This window comes from Hylobates moloch, unplaced genomic scaffold (assembly GCF_009828535.3).
Source record: "Hylobates moloch isolate HMO894 unplaced genomic scaffold, HMol_V3 SCAFFOLD_4, whole genome shotgun sequence".
NCBI classification, from domain to species: domain Eukaryota; kingdom Metazoa; phylum Chordata; class Mammalia; order Primates; family Hylobatidae; genus Hylobates; species Hylobates moloch.
Window position 1 is genome coordinate 48301871 of NW_026652279.1, and position 26556 is coordinate 48328426.

Genomic DNA, 26556 nt, shown 5'->3' on the forward strand with positions numbered 1-26556 from the left:
CCTAGTTTCTTCATCCATATAGGAATTAGTGAGACTAAACCTACTCACTTATTCATCATGTAATATTTCAGATCATGCACTAGATGCTAAGATACATAGATGATTAAGGCATGTCTCTGTCGTTGGATTAGGGAAGTAGCAGGAGTTGAGGTTAGAGAGATAAGTAGGATCTAGGTCCTGAAGGACTAAGGACTGGAAAGTAAAAATAGAGTCACTGAAGGATTTTAAAGAGTGGAGTCATAATGAGATCCAGTATAGTGTGGAAGATGGATTGGGGAGGGACAAGACTGGAGAGAGGGTCTGGTTATAAGACTTAGGTGGGCATCTTAGAAGTGGTGAGGGCCTGGCCCAAAGCCGTGCCAATAGGGAAGAAAATAGAGGAGAATAGGGATAGACTTGAGAGTGGTTAAAATGAGGTAGAGTTGGCAGGACTGGGTGGCCGATAGGACAAGGCAAGTGAGAAAGAAGGATAACTCCTCATTTGCTGGCTCGAGCATTTGAGTAGATGGTGACACTGTTCATGGTCTTAGGTAATATTGGCAGGAACAAAGTTTCTGGAAGAATGGTAGGAGGGGTTAGAAAGCTGTTCAGCTTGGACCTATTGAGTAGGGATTTTTTTTTTCTTTTTTGAGATGGAGTCTTGCTGTGTCACCCAGTCTGGAATGCAGTGGCACAATCATGACTCACTGCAGCCTCTACCTCCTGGGCTCAAGCAATCCTCCTGCCTCAGCCTCTTAAGTAGCTGAAATCACAGGTGCACGCCACCAAGCCTGCCTAATTTTTGTGTTTTTAGTAGAGACGGGGTTTTGCCATGTTGCCCAAGCTGGTCTCAAACTCCTGGGCTCACATGATCCTCCTGCCTTGGCCTCTTAAAATGCCAGGATTACAGAAATGAGCCACTGTGCCTGGCCAGAATAGGGATATCTTATAGGCAGTTGAATATGAATGTCTAGGGCTTAGGACAGATCTGAGTGTGAAGATAGAGGTTTGGAAATTAATAGCATTTCATTTGTAATTACAGCTTTGGAATTAGATAAAAACATTCAGAAAGTGGATAAGATGAGGGGAGAAAAGGTTGATATAGGCCTTGTGGTAAATATTTTAAAAGTTTAAATATCACCAAATGCTAGTTGTGGTTGCTAGATTTACTCTTACTTAAGTGTATTGCACTTTCTGTGAGTGATGTTTGTACCAAACAAGATAAGACTGGATAATAATAGCTAAAATTTATTGAGTGCTTACTTAGTAGGTGTGATGTGACTTCAGTCACATCATCAGATATAAGGAAAGGGTAGAAAAATAAGATCAGTAAAGGAGATTGGGAAGGAATGGCCAGAAGAGTAGGAGAAAATCTAAGAAAATACAGTATTATGGGAGTTAAAAGAAGTGTATCAAGTAGATTTTTTTTTTTTTTTTTTTTTTTTTGAGACAGGGTCTCGCTCTGTTGCCCGGGCTGGAATGCAGTGGCATGATCACAACTCACTGCAGCCTCGACCTTCCTGGGCTCAGGTTATTCTCCCTCCTCAGCCTCCTAAGTAGCTGAGACTACAGGCGTGGACTACCTCACCTGACTAATTTTTAAATTTTTTTGTAGAGACATGGTTTCGCCATGTTGTTCAGGCTGGTCTTCAACACCTGGGCTCAAGTGATCCACCTGCCTTGGCCTCCCAAAGTGCTAGAGTTTTAGGCATGAGCCACCACACCTGGCCAAGTGGATTTTAAAGGAAAGAAATGAGTGGTCAGAAAAGTAAGGGAAGGCAAAGACAGAAATACCCATTTGAGTTAGGAATAAGTGTGTTGAGGTTGACCTTGTAGAGAGCAGTTTGAGTAGAGCAATAGGGCAGAAGCAAAGTTGCAGGGCATAGGTGGTGAGCGAGGAGGGTGGAACAACTCTTTCAAGAAGTTTGGTGGTAGAAGAAAGTATATATAGCTTAAGGTAAGTGTAGGGTCAGGTTAAGATGGGAGAGGCTTGCTCACATTTGAATGTTGGTGAACTGAAGCCACTACAGAGACAGATATTGAAAATGTGGTAGAGAGACAGGATAATTGATAGGAGTGGAAGGATGTGAGAGGATTTGTGTTCTACAACATGTGGAGGGCTTAGGAGGAGGGACCTCTCTTCTGTTATGACAAACAAAAAAAAAAGTATGAGTATATATATAATCAACTTGTGCTATTTTTATTGCTGTGTTGAGACAGGCTCTTAATGATGTAGATGGTGAAGAAGAAGGAACTGTTAATAGCCAGTCAGGAGAAAGTGAGAATGAGAATGAGTTGGATAACTCTCTAAACTCTCAGTCTAACACGAATACAGACAGGTATGTGTATATGGCATAAATATTTACAACTCTTAGCTTTTTTCCATGGCCATTTCAATGTTTGCCTATTGCATCATTTTTTATTAAATGGGAGTTTATTTTTATTTAAAAATTTGTTTATTTTGGTATTTCAAAATAATTTGCAGGGATAATATAAAAAGCTCTTATATACTCTTTACTCAGGTTCATCAATTATTAACATTTTCCACATTTCTTTTATCATTTTATCTCCTTTTCTGAGTATGCACACACATGCATGCATGCACATGTGCACCTGTCACCTGAGTAATATACATTGTACCCAATATGTAGTTTTTTATCCTGCACCTACCCCCCGCCCTCCCCCTTCTGAGTCTCCAAAGTCTGTTATATCACTCTGTATGCCTTTGCATACCCATAGCTTAGCTCCTTAGCAAGTAAGAACATGTAGTATTTGGTTTTCCATTCCTCAGTTACTTCATTTAGAATAATCGTCTCCAGCTCCATCCAAGTTGTTGCAAAATACATTATTATTATTATTTTGTGTGTGTGTGTGTGGCTGAGTAGTATTCCATGGTGTGTCTATACCACATTTTCTTTATCCACTCATTGGTCGTTGGACACTTAGGTTGGTTCCATATTTTTGCAGTTGACTAACATACATTTTAAAAGAACTATTTGGAAGTAAGTTGCATGCTTCATGTTCCTTTATCCCTAAATACTTCAGTGTGTGGTTCCCAAGAACAAGACCATTCATTCAGATGAAATCACAGTACAATGATCACAATCAGGAAATTACATTGATTTAACTCTATTATCTAATCCATAGACCTTACTTAGATTTCTCCAGTTGTCACAATAATGTTTGTTTTGTTTTTTGGATGATTGAAGAACTAATCGTAATCACTTATTATATTTAGTTTTCATGTCTTTTCATTTAAAAAAAAACCTGGAATCTTCTAAAATCTAATCTTAGTGTTTGCCTTTTATGACATTTGTATAGTTTTGAAGAAGTACAGGGCAGTTATTTTACAGGATTCTCTCTAATTTGACTTTGTCTTATAATTTCTTCATTATTAGGCTCAGCTTACTTATGCATTTTGGGCAGGAATACCCCTAAAGTGATGCTAAGTCCTCAGTGTGTCATATCAAGAGGCAGTGACACCTTGGTTTAATTATTGGTGCTGCTAACTTTCATCATTTGGTTACAGTGATGTCTGCCACGTTCCTTCAATGGATTATACTGTTTTATCTTTTATTTATTTTGATGTTTATTTGTCACATATTTGGGAGCTTCTTCAAGTAATTCCTGTGTCCTTTTAATGTATCTTCTTTAATGTTTAATTTCTGGCACAACATAGCTCTTATTATACTTTCTCTTCCCTGGAATCAACTATTTCTTCAAGAATCCTTAGCTCATTTTATTAAAGAAGGGTGTTTAGAAACCAAGCTCTAAGTATTAAATGCGTTTATTGCACTTAGCAGTCATTGTTTTTAGGCCAACAGATACGTATATATGCACATATATATATATACCTATAGTCATATGTATATGAACATATCTATATTAGTATCTAGTTTTCTGTCTATTTAGCTATAAATCATGAATTTATAGTGATACCTCCAAGTCCAATTTAACACTATTGGTAGGTCCTCTTGGTCCTCTTATTCCATATTTGTATCCATATTCCATATTTGTATCACTCTTCTTTACCACTGAGCAGCATGTCTCCAAACATTACACAAGTAAATTTATTCATATTCAATCCTGTAATACATAGAAAGTAGTTTTGGAATTGCTGCACCCATGCTACTGCAAAAATAAACCTGCTAAGTAGAGTTCAAGATTGTTTGCAGATTTCTAAAAGGTTATTGTATTCATTTGAAATATAATTAGGTTCATTTGCTTCTATTTGTATTCAATTTTAGGTTTTTACCTCTCTTTTTGACAAAATTATACAAAAAGCTGTTTTCAAGGTAGTGTCACCATCCCCTATCCCTTCTAACTAGTTCCCGTCTACACTTACCCTTATAGGTAATCAGTTTCCTTAGTTTTAAAATTTATTCTTTCTGTGTTTCTTTTTATAAATGTAAGCAGATATATATATATATATATCATAAATGTAAGCATATATATATATCCTTATTTCTTATATAAAAGATAACATACTCCTTATTTTCTCTTCTTATATAAAAGATAACATACTATATTTGCTTTTATTTTACTTTATTTTAATTGACAATAAATGTGCATATTCATGGGGTACATAGATGTTTTGATACATATAATGTATAGTGATCAGATTGGGGTAATTAACATATCCATCTATATTTGCTTTTACCACTTAATAATGTATCCTGGAAATCTCCCCATAGCTGTTTATACGTTTACAGAGATATTTTTTCTTCATTTTCATAATAAAATGAAACAGTTGCATAGTACTAAATTGTGTGAATGTACCGTAGTTTATTTGACCATTCTCATATATATATGGTCATTTAGGTTACTTTCAGTATTTTATTTTATTTTTCATTTTTTGAGATGGAGTCTCATTCTGTTCCCCAGGCTGGAGTGCAGTGTCGCTATCTTGGCTCACTGCAACCTCCGCATCCCAGGTTCAAGTGATTCTCCTGCCTCAGCCTCCCAAGTAACTGGATTACAGGCATGCGCCACCAGGCCTGGCTAATTTTGTATTTTTATTAGAGACTACATTGTTCAGCTCCCACTTAAAAGCGGGACATGTGGTGTTTGGTTTTCTGTTCCTGCGTTAGTTTGCTGAGGATAATGGCATCCAGCTCCATCCATGTCCCTGCAAAGGACATTATTTAATTCCTTTTTATGGCTGCATAGTATTCCATGTTTTATTATTAAATTAACTAGAGAGAACTAGCATCTTTATGACATTGAATTTTGCTATCCAAGAACATAGTATATTTTTCCATTTGTTAAAAGGTCCGTGGCTTTCTTCAGAGCTGTGAGGCATAGATGTTTAAGTCTGACAAAGCTGTGCCCACAGCCGCCCCTTCTCCCAGGTGCTCTGTCCCAGGGAGATGGGGGTTTTATTTATAAGTCTCTGACTGGGGCTGCTGCCTTTTTTTCAGAAATGTCCTGCCCATTGAGGAGAAATCTGGCAGTCTGGCTGCAGCAGCCTTTGCTGAGCTTTGGTGGGCTCCACCCGGTTTGAACTTCCTGGTGGCTTTGTTTACACTGTGAGTTTAAAACCACCTACTCAATCCTGAGCAATGGCAGATGCCCCTTCCCCCAGCAAGCTCGAGCATCCCAGGTCGGTCTCAGATTGCTGCTGTGCTGGCAGTGAGAATTTCAAGCCAGTGGATCTTAGTTTGCTGGGCTCCATGGGGGTGGGATCCGCTGAGCCAGACCACTTGGCTCCCTGGCTTTAGCCCCCTTTCCAGGGGAGTGAACAGTTCTGTTTCGCTGGCGTTCTAGGCGCCACTGGGGTATGGAAAAAAAAAACCCCTGTAGCTAGTTCGGTGTCTGCCCAAATGGCCCCCTAGTTTTGTGCTTGAAACCCGGGACCCTGCTGGGGTAGGCACTGGAGGGAATCTCTTGGTCTGCGGGTTGCGAAGACCGTGGGAAAAGCACAGTATCTGGGCCAGAGTGCAAGGTTCCTCAGGCTCAGTCACTCCTGGCTTCCCTTGGGTAGGGGAGACTTTAACACCTTACGGTCAATATTAGACAGATCAATGAGACAGGAAATTAAAAAGGATATTCAGGACTTGAACTGAGCTCTGGACCAAGCAGACTTAATAGACATCTACAGAACTCTCCACCCCAAATCAACAGAATATACATTCTTCTCAGTATTTTATCACACCTATTCTAAAATTGACCACATAATTGGAAGTAAAACACTCCTCAGAAAATGCAAAAGAATGGAAATCATAATAAACAGTCTCTCGGACCACAGTGCAATCAAATTAGAAATCAGAATTAAGAAACTCACTCAAAACCGCACAACTACATGGAAACTGAACAACCTGCTCCTGAATGACTACTGGGTACATAACTAAATGAAGGCAGAAATAAAGATGTTCCTTGAAACCAGTGAGAACAAAGACACAACATACCAGAATCTCTGGGACACATTTAAAGCAGTATGTAGAGGGAAATTTATAGCACTAAATGCCCACAAGAGAAAGCAGGAAAGACCTAAAATCGACACCCTAACATCACAATTAAAAGAACTAGAGAAGCAAGAGCAAACAAATTCAAAAGTTAGCAGAAGACAAGAAATAACTAAGATCAGAGCAGAACTGAAGGAGATAGAGACAAGAAAAACCCTTCAAAAAATCAATGAATCCAGGAGCTGGTTTTTTGAAAAGATCAACAAAATAGACCAGTAGCCAGACTAATAAAGAAGAAAAGAGAGAAGAATCAAATAGACACAATACAAAATGATAAAGGGAATATCACCACTGATCCCACAGAAATACAAACTACCATCAGAGAATACTATAAACACCTCTATGCAAATAAACTAGAAAATCTAGAAGAAATGGATAAATTCCTGGACACATACACCTTCCCAAGTCTAAACCAGGAAGAAGTCGAATCCCTGAATAGACCAATAACAAGTTCTGAAATTGAGGCAGTAATTAATAGCCTACCGACCAAAAAAAGTCCAGGACCAGGTGGATGCACAGCCAAATTCTACCAGAGGTACAAAGAGAAGCTGGTACCACTACTTCTGAAACCACTCCAGTCAATAGAAAAAAAGGGAATCCTCCCTAAATCATTTTATGAGGCCAGCATCATCCTGATAGCAAAGCCTGGTAGAGACACAACAGAAAAAGAAAATTTCAGGCCAATGTCCCTGATGAACATCGATGCAAAAATCCTCAATAAAATACTGGCAAATGGGATCCAGCAGCACATCAGAAAGCGTATCCACCACAATCGAGTTGGCTTCATCCCTGGGATGCAGGGCTGGTTCAGCGTATGCAAATCAATAAATGTAATCCATCACATAAACAGAACCAAAGACAAAAACCACATGATTATCTCAATAGATGCAGAAAAGGCCTTTGACAAAATTCAACACCCCTTCATGCTAAAAACTTAATAAACTAGGTATCAGTGGAACATATCTAAAAATAATAAGAGCTATTTGTGACAAACCCACAGCCAATAGAGTACTGGATGGGCAAGGCAAAAGGCAAGGATGCCATCTCTCACTACTCCTATTCAACATAGTATTGGAAGTTCTGGCCACGACAATCAGGCAAGAGACAGAAATAAAGGGCATTCAAATAGGAAAAGAGGAAGTCAAAATGTCTCTGTTTGCAGATGACATGATTGTATATTTAGAAAACCCCATTGTCTCAGCCCCACATCTCCTTAAGCTGATAAGCAACTTCAGCAAAGTCTCAGGATACAAAATCAATGTGCAAAAATCATAAGCATTCCTATATACCAATAACAGACAAACAGAGAGCCAAATCATGAGTGAACTCCCATTCACAATTGCTACTAAGAGAATAAAATACCTAGGAATACAACTTACAAGGGATGTGAAGGACCTCTTCAAGGAGAACTACAAACCACTGCTCAAGGAAATAAGAGAGGACACAAACAAATGGAAAAACATTCCATGCTCATGGATAGGAAGACTCAATATCATGAAAATGGCCATACTGCCCAAAGTAATTTATAGATTCAATGCCATCCCCATCAAGCTACTATTGACTTTCTTCACAGAATTAGAAAAACTACTTTAAACTTCATATAGAGCCAAAAAAGAGCCTGCATAGCCAAGACAATCCTAAGCAAAAAGAACAAAGCTGGAGGTATCACGCTACCTGACGTCAAACTATACTACAAGGCTACAGTAACCAAAACAGCATGGTACTGGTACCAAAACAGATATATAGACCAATGGAACAGAACAGAGCCCTCAGAAATACACCACACATCTCCAACCATCTGACCTTTGACAAACCCGAGACAAACAATAGGGAAGGGATTCCCTATTTAATAAATGATGTTGGGAAAACTGGCTAGCCATATGCAGAAAACTGAAACTGGACTCCTTCCTTACACCTTATACAAAAATTAACTCAAGATGGATTAAAGAGTTAAACGTAAGGCCTAAAACCATAAAAATCCTAGAAGAAAACCTAGGCAGTACCATTCAGGACATAGGCATGCGCAAAGTCTTCAGGTCTAAAACAGCAAAAGCAATGGCAACAAAAGCCAAAATTGACAAAGAGGATCTAATTAAACTAAAGAGCTTCTGCACAGCAAAAGAAACTATGATGATAGTGAACAGGTAACCTACAGAATGGGAGAAAATTTTTGCAATCTATCGATCTGACAAAGGGCTAGTATCCAGAATCTACAAAGAACTTAAACAAATTTACAAGAAAAAAACAACCCCATTAAAAAGTGGGTGGAGAATATGAACAGACACTTCTCAAAAGAAGACATTTATGCAGCCAACAAACATATGAAAAAAAGCTCATCATCACTGGTCATCAGAAAAATGCAAATCAAAACCACAATGAGATACCATCTCACGCCAGTTAGAATGGCGATCATTAAAAAGTCAGGAAAGAACAGATGCTGGAAAGGATGTGGAGAAACAGGAACGCTTGTACACTGTTGGTGGGAGTGTAAATTAGTTCAACTATTGTGGAAGACAGTGTGGCGATTCCTCAACCATCTAGAACTAGAAATAACATTTGACCCAGCAATCCCATTACTGGGTATATACCCAAAGGATTATAAATCATTCTATACAGATACATGCACACATGTTTATTGCATCACTATTCACAATAACAAAGACTTGGAACCAACCCATATGTCCATCAATGATAGACTGGATAAAGAAAATGTGGCACATATATACCATGGAATACTATGCAGCCATAAAAAAGATGAGTTCATGTCCTTTGCAGGGACATGGATGAAGCTGGAAACCATCATTCTCAGCAAACTAACATAAGAACAGAAAACCAAACACTGCATGTTCTCACTCATAAGTGGGAGTTGAACAATGAGAACACATGGACACAGGAAAGAGAACATCACACACTGGGGCCTGTTGGAGGGTGGGGGGGCTAGTGGAGGGATAGCGTTAGGAGAAATACCTAATGTAGGTGACAGGTTGATGGGTGCAGCAAACCACTATGGGACGTGTATACTTATGTAACAAAACTGCACATTCTGCACGTATACCCCAGAACTTAAAGTATAATAATAATAAAAGAAAACAACTAGGAAAAAAAAAGTCTACTTTTCTGTTTTTCAGCAGTGTCTTAACATTTCTCTCATATAGATTTTGCTTATTTCTTATTGAGTTTATTCCTAAGTATTTTGGGGCTTTTGTTATTCTTTTTTTTCCCTTGGTAAATATTCCTTGTGCTTTTTAAAAAATTAATTTTATTATTATTATACTTTAAGTTTTGTGGTACATGTGCACAACGTGCAGGTTTGTAACATATGTATACATGTGCCATGTTGGTGTGCTGCACCCATTAACTCGTCATTTAGCATTAGGTATATCTCCTAATGCTATCCCTCCCCCCTCCCCCCACCCCACAACAGTTCCCGATGTGTGATGTTCCCCTTCCTGTGTCCATGTGTTCTCATTGTTCACTTCCCTCCTATGAGTGAGAACATGCAGTGTTTGTTTTTTTGTCCTTGTGATAGTTTGCTGAGAATGATGGTTTCCAACTTCATCCATGTCCCTACAAATGACATGAACTCATCATTTTTTATAGCTGCATAGTATTCCATGGTGTATATGTGCCACATTTTCTTAATCCAGTCTATCATTGTTGGACATTTAGGTTGGTTCCAAGTCTTTGCTATTGTGAATAGTGCCACAATAAACATACGTGTGCATGTGTCTTTATAGCAGCATGATTTATAGTCCTTGGGGTATATACCCAGTAATGGGATGGCTGGGTCAAATGGTATTTCTAGTTCTAGATCCCTGAGGAATCGCCACACTGACTTCCACAATGATTGAACTAGTTTACAGTCCCACCAACAGTGTAAAAGTGTTCCTATTTCTCCACATCCTCTCCAGCACCTGTTGTTTCCTGACTTTTTAATGATGGCCATTCTAACTGGTGTGAGATGGTATCTCACTGTGGTTTTGATTTGCATTTCTCTGATGGCCAGTGATGATGAGCATATTTTCATGTGGTTTTTTTGGCTGCATAAATGTCTTCTTTTGAGAAGTGTCTGTTCATATCCTTCACCCACTTTTTGATGGGGTTGTTTGTTTTTGTAAATTTGTTTGAGTTCATTGTAGATTCTGGATATTAGCCCTTTGTCGGATGAGTAGATTGCAAAAATTTTCTCCCATTCTGTAGGTTGCCTGTTCACTCTGATGGTAGTTTCTTTTGCTGTGCAGAAGCTCTTTAGTTTAATTAGATCCCATTTGTCAATTTTGGCTTTTGTTGCCATTGCTTTTGGTGTTTTAGACATGAAGTCCTTGCCCATGCCTATGTCCTGAATGGAAAAATCGCAAGCATTCTTGTGCACCAATAACAGACAAACAGAGAGTCAAATCATGAGTGAACTCCCATTCACAATTGCTTCAAAGAGGATAAAATACCCAGGAATCCAACTTACAAGGGATGTAAAGGACCTCTTCAAGGAGAACTACAAACCACTGCTCAGTGAAATAAAAGAGGATACAAACAAATGGAAGAACATTCCATGCTCATAGGTAGGAAGAATCAATATCGTGAAAATGGCCATACTGCCCAAGGTAATTTATAGATTCAATGCCATCCCCATCAAGCTACCAATGACTTTCTTCACAGAATTGGAAAAAACTAAAGTTCATATGGAACCAAAAAAGAGCCTGCATTGCCAAGTCAATCCTAAGCCAAAAGAACAAAGCTGGAGGCATCACACTACCTGACTTCAAACTATACTACAAGGCTACAGTAACCGAAACATCATGGTACTGGTACCAAAACAGAGATATAGACCAATGGAACAGAACAGACCCCTCAGAAATAATGCTGCATATCTACAACTATCTGATCTTTGACAAACCTGACAAAAACAAGCAATGGGGAAAGGATTCCCTATTTAACAAATGGTGCTGGGAAAACTGGCTAGCCATATGTAGAAAGCTGAAACTGGATCCCTTCCTTACACCTTATACAAAAAGTAATTCAAGATGGATTAAAGACTTACATGTTAGACCTAAAACCATAAAAACCCTAGAAGAAAACCTAGGCAATACCATTCAGGACATTTGTTATTCTTTTAAATGGAATTTTGTCTTCCATTATACCTCCTAACTAGTTATTCTTTGTTTTTATGAAAGCTACTGATTTCCATGTGTTGCCTTGATATTCTGCTACTTTATTGAATCTTGGTTGGATTAGTTTTAGCACTGATTTTCTAGGGGTTTCTAGGTTGACTGTCATCTCATCTGCAAATAGACATTGTTTTCCTTGTTATCTAAGTCTTTCACCTCTAATTGGTTTCTTTTGTGTATTTCATTAGTTGTAGGACAGTGTTCAATAATAATGGAGATAGTGGGGATCCTTGCCTTGTTTCTGATTGTATGAAAATGCTTCTATTGTTTCCTCTTAAGTAAGGTACTGGCTTTAGTACTGAGGTCTTTTTTCTTTCTTTAAATTTTTAAAATCATTGTTATTTTTAGTCTTTTTTGAGACAGGGTCTCACTCTGTCACCCTGGCCAGAGTGCAGTAGCGTGATCACAGCTCAGGTGATCCTCTCACTTCAGCCTCCCTCAGCCTCTAGTAGCTGGGACTACAGGCGTGCAAACACCATACCCAGATACATTTTTTTTTTTAAACAATGCCAAGGAAATACCAATCAATTCTTGTTTTCTCGATTGTTTTATTTTAATCAGTAGTAAGTGTTAATTTTATCAGACTTTTTCAATATCTATAGAGATAATCATATGTTTTCTGCTTATGTCTCAATATGGTACATTATGTTATGAGTTTCCTAATACTGCGCTATCCTTGCATTTCTGCAATAAATTCTATTTGGCCATAATGTGTTATTTTCATTAATGGAGTATTGGAGGTTGTTTGTTAATATTTTATTTAGTATTCTTGTGTTAAAATTTATAAATGATATTCTCTGTAGTTTTTTTGTGTCTGCAGCCTTTATCAGATTGAGGTAACAATGTGATACTTGATTTCATAAAAACCATCTAGAAGATTTTTCTAATTTTTTAAGTCCTGGAACAATTTATATAGCACTGAGACTGTTTTTTGAGGCTGATAGCTTTCCTCCTTTGAGACTATTTGTGCATGGTGCTTTTTTTTTTTGTGTGGGGAAGTGCCATAATAACTTTGCTTGTTTATTTAAGCTTCTATTTCTTCTCAAGCCAATTTTTATAAGTTATGTTTTCTTAGGAAATTTTTCATTTCATCTAGGTTAATCAGTGTATTTCTATAGAGATGTGCCAATAATCTCCATACTTCTAAAAAAATTTTGTTTTAGTGCTTACTTGCTCTCAATCATTTATTTTGGTTCTCTTTCTTAAAATTAGGTTATTTAGCAGTTTGCCTATTTTATGAATTTTTCGAAGAACTAACATTTTTAATTTATTAGTTAGAGGTCTAGTTTTCCTCATCAATTTTTGCTTTTATCTTTATTTCCTTCCTTGTGCGTTTTTTTTGTTTGTTTGTTTACTTTGTTTTTCTAGTAACCCTAGTTGAGAATTTAATACATTCATTTTCATTCTTTTATTTTTAATTGATAAACATGTTTAGGGCTCTGAATTCTACTCTGATCACTACTATAAATATGTACCATACATTCTGATATGTAGTGTTTTGTTACTACAAATTTCAGTTTATATTTTCATGTTTACTTAAGAATTGTCTAATAGAAGATTTAAAAAAAAATTTCCAGAGCCTAATAGTACAGGCAAATACTATTAGGACTAATGCTCTGTGACTTGAGTCTTTACCCTTCTGGATCCATGGCTCTGCCCTCTGTGCCTGTGGCTCTGGCTTTGGCCTCTGTGCCTATGGATCTGCAGCTCTGGCCAATGTTCTCACTTACTTGTGGGAGCTAAAAATTAAAACAATTGAACTTAGGAAGATAGAGAGTAGACTGATGGTTCCAGAGACTGAGAAAAGGAGTCCGTAGAATTTTTGGAGTCTAGCACCCTTCCTTCATTTCGTCCTGCCTTTGTGTCTTTCGATTCAAGCTAGCAGTATTTCTGTTGGTATAATATTCTCAAAAGATCTTGTGTCTTGTGTATGTCATGGTCATCTACTCCATAGACAGATCTTTCCTGGAAAATCCCATCTTTATTGTTAGCTTCTTCTGACATCATTGGGAGGATCCATGAATCACATGCTTTCTCTCTTCAGAACTAGCAAGAGGTCATTCAGCCATACTCTAGCCCTTCTCTCCAGAGTATACTTTCCTAACAGCGACTTTACTAGTCTTTTGCAATTTGGACAGGCTGAAAACTTCTCAAAACATCAAGTCCTGGTTCCTTTTGCTTAAAGTTTTTCCCTCCATTTATCTCTTTGTTCTTGCTTTTATACTAAGCCTCCAGAAGAAGGTAGGCTGTACCTTCAGCACTTTGAGAAATAGACAAATGAATCAGATAGTTGAAAATTAACATATCAACCTTATCAGTGATAAAAATGTTTGTAGCATAATGCTTAGCTCTGTAACCAATGTGCTTGTAATTACTAACCCCTAAACTGCAGCGCCTCTTCTCACTCTATCTAGCCCCTCCCTGACACACAGGGACAGCATATGCTGTGGTCAATTTACTTCATTGATGAGCAGAGACTGGCTGCTCTGTGGACAGGCTCCTTTGTAGGACCAAGAAACCAAAAGGGGCTGAGCCATATATGCTTAATTACTTTACTCTAGAGAAAGAGAGAGGAGGATGGAGCCATACTACAAAACTGCAGAAAGGGCAAACATGCCTGTGTTAGGGACCAAGGTAGGTGGGAAACTGGGAGGCAGATGGAATGATTCTTTCTAACACTAAGGTGATAGGCATTTTTGCTATCTGTCTTATAAGTTAAAGTGAGTAGTGTTTTTTCTTTGACTATGAATTACTAAAAGCTCCTTCAAATCAATCATGTAACTGAACAGTTTAAATGATAGCACCTATTTTTTATATAAATTAATATAATATACATATAAATTAAATAATATAAATATAATTTAATTTATATAATTAAATTGTTAATTATATATAATTATAAAATATATTATATAATTATATATAATTAATAATTAAATTATAATTAAATTTATATGCATATTTATATAGAAATTAAATTTATAATTATATAAATATAAATTATAATTAATTTATAATATAGATAATATAAATATAAATTATAATTAATTTATAATATAGATAATATAAATATAAATTAAATGCCTGCTATCATTTAAGTTATATTTATATTATATTTATATTGTAATTCTAATGTAGCTTATTGTCCTGTAATTTATAGGTTTCTCCAGCAACTAACGGAAGAGAATTCTGAGTTAATTCGTAAGTTGTGGACTGATATTCAGCAGAAAATAGCAACCCAGTCACAAGTAACTCCTCCAGGAACGCCATCATCTGCCCTTTCATCAGGGGAACAAAGAGGTTTGTTTCCTTTTTGCATTATTTGTAGTTGCCAGCTTTATTAGGTTCATTCTTGAATGCAGTAATTTTTAAAGGAATGTTAATTTGAGTTTTGACTGCCTTAGCCTAATTGACTAAAATACTGATGGATCTGTCAGTTGAAATACTTTCTTAAGAAGTTTGTTCACTTGAGTTACTTTTGGAAATGTTCTTCCTTTTAGCTGCTCTGAATGCTACCAATGCTGTCAAGAGACTCCAAACCAGGCTTCAGCCTGAAGAATCTACTGAGACTCTAGACTCAAGCTGTGTTGTGGGACATGTGCTGAACTCAAGGAAGCAAAAACAGCTGTTAAATAAAGGTTCAGTCCCTTAATTTACAAAGATGAATTATTAAACATGTAACTTGATACAGCTGTCTTAATCTCTTAGTCAATGTTTTTCTCCCTTAAATCTCATCCACATGGTTCCAACTAAAAGTTTGTTGAATGGTGGCTAAGAAATGTCTCCTACCACATGCAACTCTGGAACAGTGGTTCTAGTGCATTCATTATAGCTAGTGTAGATCTGGTTTAAACTGTGTAATTTTTATGAGAGAAATGGTGATATCGTCTATAAAAGCCTTTTATAAATTGTGAACAGTAGTCAAAGGTTTTTCTAGTGGTTTTCTAGTCATAATTTTTCCTGGTCTTAAAATAGAATGACTTCTCTCATTATCAGTGAAAAGAAAACCGAATTTGCATGCTCTTTCCAAGCCGAAGAAAAACATGTTATCAGGTAGCACAACCTCTGCAGACTTACCAAATAGGACTAATTCCAACCTGGATGTCCTCAAACACATGATACATGAAGTGGAACACGAAATGGAAGAATATGAGCGGTGGACAGGTCGCGAGGTCAAGGGACTGCAGAGCAGTCAGGGTCTTACAGGCTTCACTTTGTCGCTGGTGAGCTCCCTCTGTCGCCTGGTTCGGTACCTTAAAGAGGTAAGAACATTAGGTTATTAGAGTCTTCTCTTCGGGCAGAAATGCATGAGTTTTTTTTCTTTTCCATTTATTGCAACCTCCAAATAAAGTACAGTCAAATTTGAATAGCTTTGTTTAAAATACCTCAGTTTTAGATTATCTGCAGTAAAGGCTTATCCTTTAAATCTTTTCTGCCGTTGGTTGATACATGCTCACATAAGTGATTTTAATTTTAATAAGAGCTGTAGCAAATTATAATTAGTAGGGTAAATCTGCCATTAATATAATTATATCTTGTGCTAATATTAAATATTACTGTTTGACAGTTGTAGATTAAATAGAACTGTTAACTGTGTCTGCATTCTATTGCTATTCTCTGCTTCCTACTCCCACGTTCAGTTTGGAGAGTGGCATTGCCTGTAATCGGTAGACTTGATACGTGGGAGAATTCTTCATGTTCCCTGTATGTCTGGAAACTCACATATGGCTTCAGTGTCTAAGTGGGAGATGTTTTATTGTTGTAAAAATAATTTATAAAATAAGCAAGAATTGTTTGTTTGGCTGGGCGCAGTGGCTCATTCCTATAATCCCAGCCCTTTGGAAGGCTGAGACAGGCGGAAGGTCAGGAGTTTAAGACCAGCCTGGCCTCAACATGGTGAAACCCTGTCTCTACAAAAAATACAAAAATTAGTTGGGCATGGTGGCGGGCGCCTGTAATCCCAGCTTCTGGGGAGGCTGAGACAGGAGAATTACTTTCACCCGGGAGGCGGAGGTTGCAGTGAGCCGAGATCGTGCCACTGCACTCCAGCCTAGGTGGCAGAGCGAGACACTGTCTCAAAAAAAAAAAAAAAAAAAGAATTGTTTGTTTAATTTGATTTCAAATAATCATCCACAGAATGCCACAGAATTAGAGTTAGCTATGTGTTGCATCTTTGAAAATCTATTTAAACTGTTATGTACTTAAGCCTGTTATACAAATATGACAAAAATGTTTAAGGAAACTTTATTATTTCATAAGATAGATTTACCACCTTAATACAGATGTTTCAGTTTCTCTAGAGCTGTCTTCCTAAAATTGAATTGCTTTTTTTTTTTTTTGAAACAGGGTCTCACTCTGTTGCCCAGGCTGGGGTGCAGTAGTGGCATGATCTCGGCTCACTGCAACCTCCACCTCCCGGTTTTAAGTGGTTTTCCAGCCTCAGCCTCCCAAGTAGCTGGGACCACAGTGCATGCCACCACACCCAGCTAATTTTTGTATTTTTTTGTAGAGACAGAGTCTCACTATGTTGCCCAGGCTGGTCTCAAAATCCTGAGCTCAAAGCGATCTGCCCACCTTGGCTTCCTAAGGTGTTGGTATTACAGGCGTGAGCCTCTGCACCTGACCCTAAAATTAACTTTTTAATGAAAGATTGGTTGTATTGTCAGACCTATTAAAACCTTAACATTCTTTCACCCTTAACTCAGGAATCTTTGGGAGTATACTTCTGGCTCTTGGAAAGTAATACAGGCTTAGAAGCATGCACTTTTTTTTTTTTGGAGTCAGAGTCTTGCTCTGTTACTGGAGCGCAGTGGCGTGATCTTGGCTCACTGCAACCTCCGCCTCCTGGGTTCAAGAGATTCTCCTGCCTCAGCCTCCTGAGTATCTGGGACTACAGGCGCATGCCACCACGCCCAGTTAATTTTTGTATTTTTAGTAGAGACGGGGTTTCATTCACCATGTTGGCCAGGATGGTCTCGATCTCTTGACCTCGTTATCTGCCCGCCTTGGCCTCCCAAAGTGCTGGGATTACAGGCGTGAGCCACTGCGCCTGGCCGGAAGTGTATACTTTTAAGCTGATCACTTGTTTTACAAAGTTAAACCATTTAAAGTTGTAGTCATTTATTTTAAATTATATTTTAACCATAAATTTTTGAATTGGCGATATAGTCACATGTAATGAAATTCAAAGATAACAGCAGATTGTACTAACTCTCATCACTAACTTCCAGCTAGCGCGTTTGCTTACTTATAGCCAACTATTATTCCAGATACCAGTGTATCTTTCTAGAGATGGTCAGTGTATATTCAAATAATATGTATATGTATATCCCTCTACTTTCTTTTTAGAAAAAATGTAGTTACTTAATTTTATATAGCATTTGGTTCATTTTATTCTATTTAAAGAAGGGAGGAGGATAAAGCAGCACATTTTCTTTAACTATAATAAACCTTTTAATAAAAATCTTTGTCATTACTGTCACATAATATATGCTTCTTTGTAAATATCTTCTTTGCCAGCTTTGAGTGCAAACTTTTAGTTTTCAACATGTGATGCTGTTGGTGGAAGTTTATTTGATATTTTTTTGTAGAGTGAGATCCAGCTACGTAAAGAAGTAGAGACAAGGCAACAACTGGAACAAGTATTAGGTGATCATCGAGAGCTCATTGATGCTCTGACAGCTGAAATTCTTCGTCTTAGAGAAGAAAATGCTGCTACACAGGTACTCAGATGAGATCCCAATTTTTATGTGTTCAGTGGTATAAAACATCTTTAAACATGTACTGGATTCTCTTAGAGTTGCTTTTGGTTTAACTTTGTTGATGTGATTACTTATCAGTCATTATTATCATCAGTGGTAGGTATTATTGAACATTTATTACTTATAAGTACTATAGTAGAAGCTTGGAAGTAGTATATGGACTGTCTCCCTGTCTTTAAGAGACTTACTATTTAGTGGGAAGACAGAGTCTGCATTTAAATTATAACTACAAGTGTTACAGTAGTTAACCCAAAATGTGAAATGAGTATTATGATAGCCACTTTTAATTTCAAAACAGCAGAAGATAGCCTTTGAGGAGTCCTTTTGCAGTCACATCAGATGCCATTTACAGTTGTTCACAGTATCTTCATATTTGTTACATAAAGTCCTCTTTGCTGCTTGACTAATTGCTCCTTTTCTTTTTTAAAAGACTTATACAGTTCTCTTCTGGAAAACCTATTGCTTCCATGCTGCATTGAGCATTCTTCCTTTGTGCCTTTTTTTTTTTTTTTTTGAGATTGTGTCTCACTCTGTCACCCAGGCTGGAGTGCAGTGGCATGAGTTCATTGCAGCCTGGACCTCCTGGGCTCAAGTGATCCTCCCACCTTAGCCTCCCAAGTCACTGGGACTACAGGTGCGCACCACCATACCCAGCTAACTTTTTATGTTTTGTAGAGATGGGGTTTCACCATGTTGCCCAGGCTGGTCTCGAACACTGGGGCTCAAGCTATTCGCCCGCCTTGGCCCTCGAAAGTGCTGGGATTAGAGGCATGAGCCACTGCACCTTGCTTCTTTGTGCACTTCTGATACTGTCTGGATATTGGTATTACTGCATTTATCAAATTATTTTATACTTATATGTGTACTTGTTACTGAGACTGTGTTCTTCTTGAGTGTACACAGTCTATTTTATTCATCTTTTTTGTTCTCATATGGTGGTTATTATTACTTTTATTTATCAGCCAGAAGAGACTAGACAAGTAATAGTTAGAAGATAAATTATGTTTGTGTTAATGGACATTAGATGTAGATGTATAATTTTTTAAAATTGATAATATAGGGCCAGATGCAGTGGCTCACACCTTTAATCGCAACATTTTGGGTGCCAAGGTGGGAAGATCACTTGAGGCCAGGAGTTTGAGATCAGCCTGGGTAACAGAGTGAGACCTGTCTCTACAAAAAATAAAAATATTAGCTGGGCATGGTGGCATGTGCCTATAGTCCGAGCTGCTTGGGGGACTGAGGCAGAAGGATCACTTGAGCCTAGGAGTTTGAGGCTGCAGTGAGCTATGATTTTGCCATTACACTCCACCCTAGGTGACAGAGTGAGACCCTGTCTCTAAAAAAAAAAACAACAAAAAACCCAAACCACATACAAATTTGATAATATAGTTCACATACCATTAAGTCCTCCACACTTTTAAAATGTACAAATCAGTGTTTTTAGTATATTTGAAGTTGTATGCCAGCACTATTATCTAAATCCAGAACATTTTCTGCACTCCAGAGAGAAATCCTGTACCCTTTTTTTTTTTTTTGAGACAGAGTCCCGCTCTGTCCCCCAGACTGGAGTGCAGTGGCGTGATCTCAGCTCACTGCAAGCTCTGCCTCCCAGGTTCATGCCATTCTCCTGTCTCAGCCTCCTGAGTAGCTGGGACTACAGGCGCCCGCCACCACACTCGGCTAATTTTTTGTATTTTTAGCAGAGACGGGGTTTCACCGTGTTAGCCAGGATGGTCTCGATCTCCTGACATCGTGATCCGCCTGCCTTGGCCTCCCAAAGTGTTGGGATTACAGGCGTGAGCCACCACGCCAGGCCATTCTGTACCCTTTAGAAGTCACTCTTCTCGCCAGCTCCTGGCAGCCACTAATCTACTTTTTGTGTTTGTGAATTTGCCTAATATAGATATTACATAGAAATGGAATAATGTAATATGTGCTCTTCTTTCACTTAGCATAATGTTTAAGGTTAATTTATGTTTAGCATGTATCAGTACTTAATTCCTTTGTATTGCCCAATAAGATTCCATTGTATGGATATACCATATTTTATTTATCCCTTCATTAGTTAATGAACATTTGGGTCATTTTTATGTTTTGTCTGTTATGAATAATGCTGCTATGACCATTCATATACATATTTTTGCAGAATGTATGTTTTTAATTCTCCTGGGAAGATGTGCAGTTTTTAAATGTACTAATTTACTCAACAAATCTTTGTTGAATACCCGCTGTGGACCTGGTACTGTTCTAGGTACAGGAAATAGAATAGTGAACAAAATATAGAAAACTTTACCTTCATGGAGCTTACATTCTAAGTAAATCCTAAAAACAAAAAGTTGAAGTATAGTAAGTTAGATGGTGATATGTACTTCGAAGAAAAATAAAGCACATAAAGGCATAGGAAATGTATAGGATCGGGTAGGATGCAGTTACAAATGAGATGGGCCATGCCTGTCTGAGGAAGTAACATTTAAGCCAAGACTGGAAGAGGCGAGGAGTGAGCATGTGGGTAGCTGAGAGAAGAACAGTCTGGGCAGAGGAAAAGCAAGTGCGAAGGTCTTGTGGTGGGAGTGTGACTGGTGAGCTTAGAGTCATCAAGGAGATCAGTGTGGCAAGAGTAGAGTATGAGGAAGAGAGAGAGGCAGGAGACAAGATCAGGTAAGCCCAATTACATAGCGCCTTGCATGCTGGTTAAAGATACGGGCTTTTATGCTGAGTGAGATGGGAAACCACTAAAGAGAAGAGATGTGATTTGTCTTGGGTTTAAGAGGATCACTCTGGGCTGTGTTGAAACTGGATCAGAGATTGGTTCCCTTTCTTGGGTCACGTGCCCTCAGTGTCTTATAACAAAACAGTTCTACTAGGCCAAAAACAGTTCTACTTACTAAGTTGTTAAGGCCAGACAACTATGTCCTAACAACTGAGGGGCTATTTGAGAAAAAGTAATACTTTCTCTTAAATAACTACAATTATTTACTAATGGGGTATATGCACCTTTTGAGTACTGTACCACTTCTCAAAGCTTGGAATCATATGGGGCACAATCATTCCTATTTCCTGTTCCACACTGATTTTCCTCCAGAACTTGTTTTTTTAACTTAGCAACTGCTGAAAACCCAGCCATGAGAAGATTTGGTATCCTCAAAAGGAATGTAATGCAATCTGACATTGAAACTGTGAACTGTCCTGAGCTAATAGTTCACCAGTGTCCGATAGATGGCAAGCACCACTATTTCCCTTGAAGATTTAAATTTTCCCCTGGTGCCCCTGTAAGTTCACTTTAGTGCCCTGAGGTGCCTCAGCAAACAGTTTGAGAACAGTATGGGACTAGAGTAGGTGGCCAAAAAGCAGAATATTACATGAGGAATTATTGGAATAGTTGAGGTGAGACATGGCAGCTTGGTCTAGGGTGCAAGTGGGAGATGGTGTGAAAAGTAGTCAAGTTATGAATATATTTTGAAGGCTGACCAGTGCAGTCTGCTAATTTATTGGATATGGAGTGAAGTAGAGGATATTGGAAAAGAGTCAAGGGTAATTCCAAAGTTTTGGACTGAATAATTAAAATGATGAAGTTGCCATTTATGAGGTAAAGAAGGCTTGAGGAAGAATTTGGCTTTAGGTATCTTAAGTTTGAGAAGTCTGTTTGAGTTCTAGATGGAGGTGTTGAGTAGGCCACTGGATATATGAGTGTGAAATTTGGGAAAAAATTTGGGCTGGTTGTATAAAAATGTTTACTATGCTTCATTCAGCAGTACTATCAATAATATTTCTGATGTCTGGCTGCAGCTGACTTTTATCAAATGTCTGTATCTCTCTAAGCATACATGAGAGAGATATATACGCTTAGAAGTTTGTTACTAGTGCCATCCTTGGACTTTCTTACTTTGTCATTATTACAGAGTGTCAGCAATTTACAGAACTCTCCTTTTCTTCCTTCTACCTGCAATCTTCTCTACTTCTAAGAACATTTGCATAACACCAATACATAACTTAGATGAGCATGATGTGGTAGTGATTAAACCTGATGTTTTTAGATGACCTACTTATATCATCCTTGTAGAAAAGAGTAAGAACAAAACAAATTCATCTAACCTTCTGGGCAATCTGTTTGACTTTTACATGTAAGAATGGAATTCTAAACACTTAACATATTCAGCTCTGTGCCAGAAAATAAATCTATGGGTATGGTATTTTGTGGGTGATCTTTTAAATAAAAACAAAAACCTTATGTAATATTAAAAATATATATATACACACACACACAGACAAATATGAGAATATCTATATACATATATAAAATATAGTGTTATCTCTCTCATGCACATATGTAAAAATCAAGTTGTAATTAATATTTATATTAATTACATACAGAATTTTGTGCTGTTCACGTTTATCAGTTTAAATGCCTGGGTAATATTCATTGTTTCCTCCACCTCATGTATCTGTGTCTCTTGGGGGTAGCTTAAGAGTTCGTTGAAACATCTATATGAAGAGGTTTTGTAAATGGAAAGCCCTGTAGAAAGGTTAATTCTTATTGTTATTGCAGGGTATTTACTAATTACTGTTTCATGATTTACTTAACCATTTCCCTATCATGGAACTATTAGAATATTTATAGTTATAAATAGCATTGCTTTAATTTGAAGTCTCAAATTCCTGAAGTATTTAAAATGATGATATTATACATACATATCCTTTGATATTTATTGATATGATATTATACACACATATCCTTTGTGTGGTTTGCTTTCTAGGTGGTGGTTTGATGTTTGATATGCTAATATTATTTCATATGTTTTCCTCTCCAGGCAAGACTTCAGCAGTACATGGTCACAACAGATGAGCAACTGATATCACTCACACATGCTATTAAGAACTGTCCAGTGATAAATAACAGACAAGAAATTCAGGCATCAGAAAGGGGAGCCACAGGTAGAAGAGTTATGGACAGTCCAGGTGAGTGTGGTCTTACTATCTCAGACTGTCATTAGACTACCTAATGGCCTTAGATAACAAACCAAACCTTAAATCTCTAAACTTATATAGACTTATTGACTATTTATGCATGTACAGTATTGTCACTACTATAATTGCCACTACTTCTCCAGGTAATATTGGATGCTTGCTCTGTGCCAGATACTTGTTAAGTCTTACATGCATAATTTCAATCTGTGCCATAATAGTCTGATGAGGTAGATGTTATTGTTATCCCCACTGGTGTTATCCTTAGAGGAAACTGAGGCTGAGAGAGGGTTGGTAACTTAGCAAAGTCATACAGGTAGAAAGTGGCAGAACTGGACACCTAGACCAATGAGAGTGCTAGCACTTTTAATCCCAGTGCTCTAGATTCAGAAGAGATGGTTTTGGAAAGAGAAAAATAAAATCAATGTACAAAAATCACAAGCATTCTTGTACACCAATCACAGACAAACAGAGAGCCAAATCATGAGTGAACTCCCTTCACAATTGCTTCAAAGAGAATAAAATACCTAGGAATCCAACTTACAAGGGATGTGAAGGACCTCAAGGAGAACTACAAACCACTGCTCAATGAAATAAAAGAGGATACAAACAAATGGAAGAACATTCCATGCTCATGGGTTGGAAGAATCAATATCGTGAAAATGGCCATACTGCCCAAGGTAATTTATAGATTCAATGCCATCCTGATCAAGCTACCAATGACTTTCTTCACAGAATTGGAAAAAACTACTTTAAAGTTCATATGGAACCAAAAAAGAGCCCGCATCGCCAAGTCAATCCTAAGCCAAAAGAACAAAGCTGGAGGCATCACGCTACCTGACTTCAAACTATACTACAAGGCTACAGTAACCAAAACAGCATGGTACTGGTGCCAAAACAGAGACATAGATCAATGGAACAGAACAGAGCCCTCAGAAATAATGCCACATATCTACGACTATCTGATCTTTGACAAACCTGACAAAAACAAGCAATGGGGAAAGGATTCCCTATTTAATAAATGGTGCTGGGAAAACTGGCTAGCCATATGTAGAAAGCTGAAACTGGATCCCTTCCTTACACCTTATACAAAAATTAATTCAAGATGGATTAAAGACTTAAATGTTAGACCTAAAACCATTAAAATCCTACAAGAAAACCTAGGCAATACCATTCAGGACATAGGCGTGGGCAAGGACTTCATGTCTAAAACACCAAAAGCAATGGCAACAAAAGCCAAAATTGACAAATGGGATCTAATTAAACTAAAGAGCTTCTGCACAGCAAAAGAAACTACCATCAGAGTGAACAGGCAACCTACAGAATGGGAGAAAATTTTTGCAACCTATTCATCTGACAAAGGGCTAATATCCAGAATCTACAATGAACTCAAACAAATTTACAAGAAAAAAACAAACAACCCCATCAAAAAGTGGGCGACGGACATGAACAGACACTTCTCAAAAGAAGACATTTATGCAGCCAAAAAACACATGAAGAAATCCTCATCATCAATGGCCATCAGAGAAATGCAAATCAAAACCACAATGAGATACCATCTCACACCAGTTAGAATGGCCATCATTAAAAAATCAGGAAACAACAGGTACTGGAGAGGATGTGGAGAAATAGGAACACTTTGACACTGTTGGTGGGACTGTAAACTAGTTCAACCATTGTGGAAGTCAGTGTGGCGATTCCTCAGGGATCTAGAACTAGAAATACCATTTGACCCAGCCATCCCATTACTGGGTATATACCCAAAGGACTATAAATCATGCTGCTATAAAGACACATGCACACGTATGTTTATTGCGGCACTATTCACAATAGCAAAGAGTTGGAACCAACTCAGATGTCCAACGACGATAGATGGATTAAGAAAATGTGGCACATATACACCATGGAATACTATGCAGCCATAAAAAATGATGAGTTCATGTCCTTTGTAGGGACATGGATGAAACTGGAAAACATCATTCTTAGTAAACTATCACAAGGACAAAAAACCAAACACCGCATGTTCTCACTCGTAGGTGGGAATTGAACAATGAGAACACTTGGACACAGAAAGGGGGACATCACTCACTGGGGCCTGTTGTGGGGTGGGGGAGGGGGGAGGGACAGCATTAGGAGGTATACCTAATGCTAAATGACGAGTTAATGGGTGCAGCACACCAACATGGCACATGGATACATATGTAACAAACCTGCATGTTGTGCACATGTACCCTAAAACCTAAAGTATAATAATAAAAAAAAAAGGAAAAAGAAATTCATAACTTTTGTTCACGTGTGGTAGTGTTGTTTTGAAATTCTTCCTTCATCTCATGTACCATCATATGCTATAGGCTGAATTGGACATTTCGGTTTTTTCATGTGTTTTACTTTTAAGTAAGACTTTGATGAGTATCTGTAAGAAAAGTGTTTTTTATGTGTTTAAAATCGTTTTCTTAGGATGGATTCTAAGAAGTGGCTGACCAAAATGTAACTTGCATGAGGTAAACTCAGTGGCTAGGGCAGATCTCTGTCTTCTGGTGGAGTCTTGCTATTTTTTTTGTTTGTTTTTTTTTTTTGAGATGGAGTTTCACTCTGTCACCCAGGCTGGAGTGTAGTGGCGCCATCTCGGCTCACTGCAACCTCCGCCTTCCGGTTTCAAGCGATTCTCCTGCCTCAGCCTCCTGAGTAGCTGGGATTATAGGCACCTGCCACCACACCTGGCTAATTTTTGTGTTTTTAGTAGAGACGGGGTTTCACCATGTTTGCCAGGCTGGACTCAAACTCCTGACTTCATGATCCGCCTGCCTCGGCCTCCCAAAGTGTTGGGATTACAGGCACGAGCCACCGCACCTGGCAAGTCTTGCTATTAATATCTCAATCAAGGAATATGTTAGTGCTTTACTGTTATCTGAGTTAAGCTTCACTACTGAGAAAGCTTTTAATTATCCTATAGGTGAGAAGGGCTGGGAGTAAATGTATTGTAGAATTATTGTTAATTCTTGTTATTGCCTGTGGAAAAAGAAAGATTTATGTTGGTGAGACCAAAGATTTATGTAATATCTTCCTGAGTTTCAGCTCTTGCAACTCTTTTAAAATAATATGGAATGTGACTATGTTGTGATAATGCATGACCTGTGAAGTTCCTTGTTTTGTAATGAGCCTCATATATGGAGGTCAGTGCATTAATATACCCCATTTTAGCCATTTTGTTACTTGTTATGA

The 26556-nt window shown here is 37.9% G+C and overlaps 1 protein-coding gene across 7 annotated transcripts in view; it reads left to right on the plus strand.

Moving 5' to 3' along the window:
- Positions 1-26556, plus strand: part of SPICE1 (spindle and centriole associated protein 1) — a 102767-nt gene that overhangs the window by 57612 nt on the left and 18599 nt on the right. For all 7 annotated transcript variants that reach the window (XM_058437501.1, XM_032150155.2, XM_032150156.2 and 4 more), the window contains exons 7-12: positions 2200-2318; positions 14769-14908; positions 15109-15246; positions 15605-15870; positions 18199-18330; positions 23181-23328. In XM_058437501.1, coding sequence (XP_058293484.1) covers positions 2200-2318; positions 14769-14908; positions 15109-15246; positions 15605-15870; positions 18199-18330; positions 23181-23328 — 943 coding nt within the window. The remainder of the gene's footprint in view (positions 1-2199; positions 2319-14768; positions 14909-15108; positions 15247-15604; positions 15871-18198; positions 18331-23180; positions 23329-26556) is intronic.